The sequence below is a fragment of the Mangifera indica genome, chromosome 9, assembly GCF_011075055.1.
Source record: "Mangifera indica cultivar Alphonso chromosome 9, CATAS_Mindica_2.1, whole genome shotgun sequence".
Taxonomy (NCBI): Eukaryota; Viridiplantae; Streptophyta; class Magnoliopsida; order Sapindales; family Anacardiaceae; genus Mangifera; species Mangifera indica.
The window spans coordinates 10,077,304-10,082,093 of record NC_058145.1 but is presented as its reverse complement, the minus strand read 5'-3'; the positions used below and the strand labels follow the sequence as shown (position 1 = coordinate 10,082,093).

General features: G+C 34.6%; 1 protein-coding gene across 3 annotated transcripts; it reads left to right on the top strand.

The window, feature by feature from the left end:
* The first annotated feature begins 323 nt into the window (after positions 1 to 323).
* On the top strand, positions 324 to 3,355 carry LOC123225237 (delta(12)-acyl-lipid-desaturase-like). Of its 3 annotated transcripts, XM_044649149.1 has the most exons (3): positions 324 to 453; positions 779 to 917; positions 1,961 to 3,355. In XM_044649149.1, the coding sequence occupies exon 3, from the start codon at positions 1,971 to 1,973 to the stop codon at positions 3,120 to 3,122; it is 1,152 nt and encodes a 383-aa protein (XP_044505084.1). In that variant the 5' UTR covers positions 324 to 453; positions 779 to 917; positions 1,961 to 1,970; the 3' UTR covers positions 3,123 to 3,355. The 3 variants fall into 3 exon arrangements, with proteins under 3 accessions (XP_044505084.1, XP_044505083.1, XP_044505085.1); XM_044649148.1 differs by lacking the exon at positions 779 to 917 and having other exon boundaries at positions 336 to 453; XM_044649150.1 differs by lacking the exons at positions 324 to 453; positions 779 to 917 and adding an exon at positions 1,522 to 1,640.
* Positions 3,356 to 4,790: the final 1,435 nt, after the last annotated feature.

The following is a 4,790-nucleotide window of genomic DNA, read 5'->3' as shown; positions in this document are numbered from 1 at the left end:
ATTGTGAGTTTCAATGTTGGAAATATAATCTTAATACTCGTAATTAAAATTGATGGTATATTTGATAATACATTGCCTTATGTTGACAGTTCGTAATTAAAACAGTTGACTGTTCAAAACCACGCTTGGAATTACATGTGATTTTCTTATGAAAAGAAATAACCCAAGGGTTTCGGTAATTAAAAAAAAATTATCATCTACTAACTCACCCATACAAGCAAGATCAAGACCGTTCTTTAAGTTAAATGCCGATAAATCAGATGATAATCCTCATGCCAATGAAAACCCCCCACATGTCCCAACCTGCAGATGCTACCAATCCACCATCACTTGTGCGCTTAAATACGGAACGTTTTGTGCAGACAGCCAACCAAATCAAAGAAACAAAGTAAGAAGTGATTCTTCTTCTCCCCCAGCAGTTCTTCTCGCAAAAGCACTTTTTAATTGTACCAGGTACTGCTCCCACTTCATCATGTATGCCTGGATCTTTACTTATCAAAGATGCTGTTATTTTATTTTCTTAATATTTCTGCTTTTTAGTGCAATGCGTGTTCTTCTTTTATTTTCTGACAAAAATTATCACAAAAAATATTTTAAAAATACCTACATGAGATGAAAAATTCCACGTAATTCTACTTAAATTTTATACATAATTGAACTCCCGGCTGACTTCAAGTCTGAATTTAAAAATCGGTTTATAAAATGAATTCGACAATTTTTAGTTTCTATATAAACATGTAAAATCACTCGTAAGTTACACATCTTTTCTTTAAACCAGCCTAGGCTGCAGTTTTGATGAATTCATATCTAGAATGGTTAGTTAAAGATGATGAAGATGACGGTTTGTTTGACTGATGAGATAATATTGGAGAAGTCGCTTCCAGTAGTAAAATTTCCCTCATTCTCAGCGCTTTCAGGTTTTTTTTTTTTTTTAATTAATCAATTAATTTGTTATTATTATTATACTCTTTTCCCAGCACATTTTTCTTGTTGTTAACGTTGTTTTATTTTTTAGTTTATTATTATTTTTTAACTTATTGTAACTGTTTTTTATACCAGTTTATTAATTAAAACGTGATATAAGTTATAATTACCAGAATAATTGCTCGTGTTTTTTTTTTTTTTTTTTGCATTTTATTTATTGTTTTTAACATCTCCCGTCTTAGAAGGAGTATCTTCTTGCTTAATGTCTAATCAACTGCCCTTATATCATTGTCAAATCGATTTTAAAGTGCTTGTGTGACTTAAGTTTGGATTTGAGTTTTTGTTTAAGCTTCACGTGGTTATGTTACTTAAAAAAAATTAAGCACATGAATAAATTTTTATAATTTATTATACAAATTAATAAAATAGTTTATAATTGAATGATATAATTATTTTTTTATAGTAAAATTATTTAATAAAATATCTTCACTTTAATTTATATAAATAAATATATAATTTATTTATATATATAATATCACTTATCAAATTTAATTCTTCGTGTCACAATTAATTGGGTGTGGAAAAGAGCCGTGTTTTGCTAGATTTATGATCGTTAACATCATTTGGTTAACCGCCATATTCATTCATCGGACTTGTTTTCGTTTCGGTGGAAGTTGAAGGCGTAACGTTTTCAAACCAATACAGTGTCGTCACAGGTATGTACTTAGATGTCAGTACCATATCGCCTCATGAATGACGGTGGGGCCGTGATTAAATACAGATGGAAAAGTTTGCATTTATTTGATTGAAATTTTTTAGCCCCACAGCGTCGCATCGACAATTTAGGGTGGAGCTTTACCATTACGAAGTTATTCCTAATAAATATTTATCAATTTCTTTGCTGCATCATTCATTTAATTTTTTTTCTCATTATTTCATGGTTGTCTGCTACAATAAATTATGCATTAATTTGCATTTGTTTTTAGCAATTTTAACAGAAAAATTTAGATAACTTTAACCTACTGGTGTTTTACAGGTAAGCAAGCATGGGAGCTGGTGGCCATATGACAAGCGCCGATGGTAAGCAGGAAGGGGAGGAAAGCCCCATCCGGCGTGCACCGCATACAAAGCCTCCCTTCACGCTTGGCCAAATCAAGAAAGCCATTCCGCCTCACTGCTTCAAGCGCTCGCTCATCCGTTCGTTCTCCTATGTTGTTTATGATCATGTGTTGGTGTTCCTCTTCTACTACATTGCCTCTAATTATATCCCTCTCCTCCCTCATCCTTTAGCCTACTTAGCGTGGCTCGTTTATTGGATTTTCCAAGGCTGTGTTCTCACCGGCATCTGGGTTATCGCCCACGAGTGCGGTCACCATGCCTTTAGTGACTACCAATGGGTGGATGACACCATTGGTCTCATCCTCCACTCAGCCCTTTTAGTCCCCTACTTCTCGTGGAAGTTTAGTCACCGGCGGCATCACTCGAACACCGGTTCTCTCGAGCTCGACGAAGTATTCGTCCCGAAAACTAAGTCCAAAATCCCGTGGTTTTCCAAATACTTGAACAACCCTCCAGGGAGAGCTCTCACCCTTTTATTCACACTTACTCTTGGTTGGCCTTTGTACTTAATTTGCAATGTATCAGGCAGGCCTTACGATCGCTTCGCCTGCCACTTCGATCCCTATAGCCCCATCTACTCGAATCGCGAGAGAATCCAAATTTACATTTCTGACGCTGGCATCTTCACCGCGATCTACATTCTCTACCGCATCTCGATGGCCAAAGGACTAGCTTGGCTCGTATGTATCTATGGAGTTCCATTGCTTATCGTGAACGGCTTCCTCGTCTTGATCACATATTTACAGCACACGCATCCGGCCCTGCCACACTACGACTCGTCGGAATGGGACTGGCTGAGGGGCGCTTTGGCGACTGCAGACAGAGATTATGGAGTGTTGAATAAGGTCTTTCATAACATTACAGATACACATGTAGCTCACCATCTCTTCTCCACCATGCCACATTACCATGGAATGGAGGCAACCAAAGCAATCAAGCCAATATTGGGAGAGTATTACCAGTTTGATAGCACCCCGTTTTACAAAGCAATTTGGAGGGAGGCTAAAGAGTGTCTCTACGTTGAACCCGACGAGTGTTCTCCAGTGAAAGGCGTTTTCTGGTACGGGAACAAAATATGAAATGGCCGTGGATAGCTAAGGTTAAATATAGTCAAGTATTATTATTTTATATATTATTACAAATGTGGTTGTGGTTGCATGTTGTGCTAAAAAAGGAAGAAAATAATGTATTAGTTTTACGCTAAAAAGTGTTGAGAGCTCGAAACTTCTAATGGAGCTAAATATTATGTTTCAAAACTTTAATTATGTTGTGCTTGTTTTATGAAATCTCTGTTAAAAGAATTTTTTATCAATTTGGTTGTAGGGAAAGATTTTTTGTTATTTTTTGGCAAGAAAATTTAAAACATAGTAATTTTATAGTTATAATATATAATACACCCTACAGAAGTATTATCCTCTGGAGATAAGCGCATTAAACTCTTTAGCAAGATTAAACAAATATTTTGCGGAAATCAAAATTAATAACCCAAAACTAATCAAATGCCCCTGTGATGGAAGCACACAAAGGTTCTTATAGCAAACAACTCCAATTATAATGTGTGTAACCCAAAACTAAAACATAAAACATATGAAGTTTTGAATACAACTCAAAATCATAAAACATCAATAAACGACAAAAATGCCCTCAAGATAGCTCCATGCTCACTAACCTTACATTACAATTGTCATCATCATATGTTACCTGCAAAACATGAAATAAGAGGAAGTGAGTAAATATTAATCTAATTAGTAGGAGAACTTAATTCTACAACTTAAACACTTAATTCTCTTCTTAAACTTAATATTTCATTCCACCCAAACTTTGTCGTCTTGAGTAGATATTCGGACTTCAAACTTGAATGACATGAAACTTACATTATGTAGCACTCCACTCTGGAAGTCTTGTCTTTTGAAGTAAAATGCCACTTTAACTTCACTTAAGCACACATTAAAGTAAAATAAAATTACCAAACCAATCAAAATTTATCAAAATACCCTTTATGAGTAAATAATCATAAAAAAATGCCAAGTGTCTAAACATAAAATGCTAAATTAATCATATGGTGTGTATAAATACATATCTAAATACTTAAACAGATAACAAATTGAAAGGGCTAATAAAAAACATCAAATACCACCCTCATGTTGCTTTGTTGCTAATTAGTTGTTTCATCGCCACCATATCATCTCTCACTTGCAAAACCAAAGAGAAATAGGTGAGTGATAAAATACTTAATAAGTGTGAGCATATATTCTACAAGGTCCATTTCTACCCTATCTCTAATGACTTGGAATTTTTCACAAGTAAATCTTAACCATTATCTTCAATGGTAAAAAGCATTCTTTATAGTTTATTATGTCTAAGAACTCATCTTTATGCCGATCAGACTATACTAAGGTAGGGATTAAACACCTTACCTATATGACTCTATCTCTCAAACCATCACAATCATAATATATATGAACTTGTTCATGCATCTTTCCATAAACATTGATTTGTGGACTTTGTCATAACATCTTTCTATATCCCTACCTATATGTCTTGGTACTACTACACATCCTACACATCATTACAATTTTTTGGGACATAGTTACGAACACTATGGTTCATGACTTAGCTTAATTTCATATTTTTCATAAATGTATGATCGTACATCGTAAGACTCACGATTGTGAATTCTTTCCTTTCATGTATGGTTAGCTACTCATAGGCAACTCTAGTCGTGAGTAGGTATATGGTCATGCATG

What these genes read in the sequence shown, in the direction of transcription:
- LOC123225237 (XM_044649149.1), top strand. Translation starts at nt 1,971, where the DNA reads ATGGGAGCTGGTGGCCATATGACAAGCGCCGATGGTAAGCAGGAAGGG.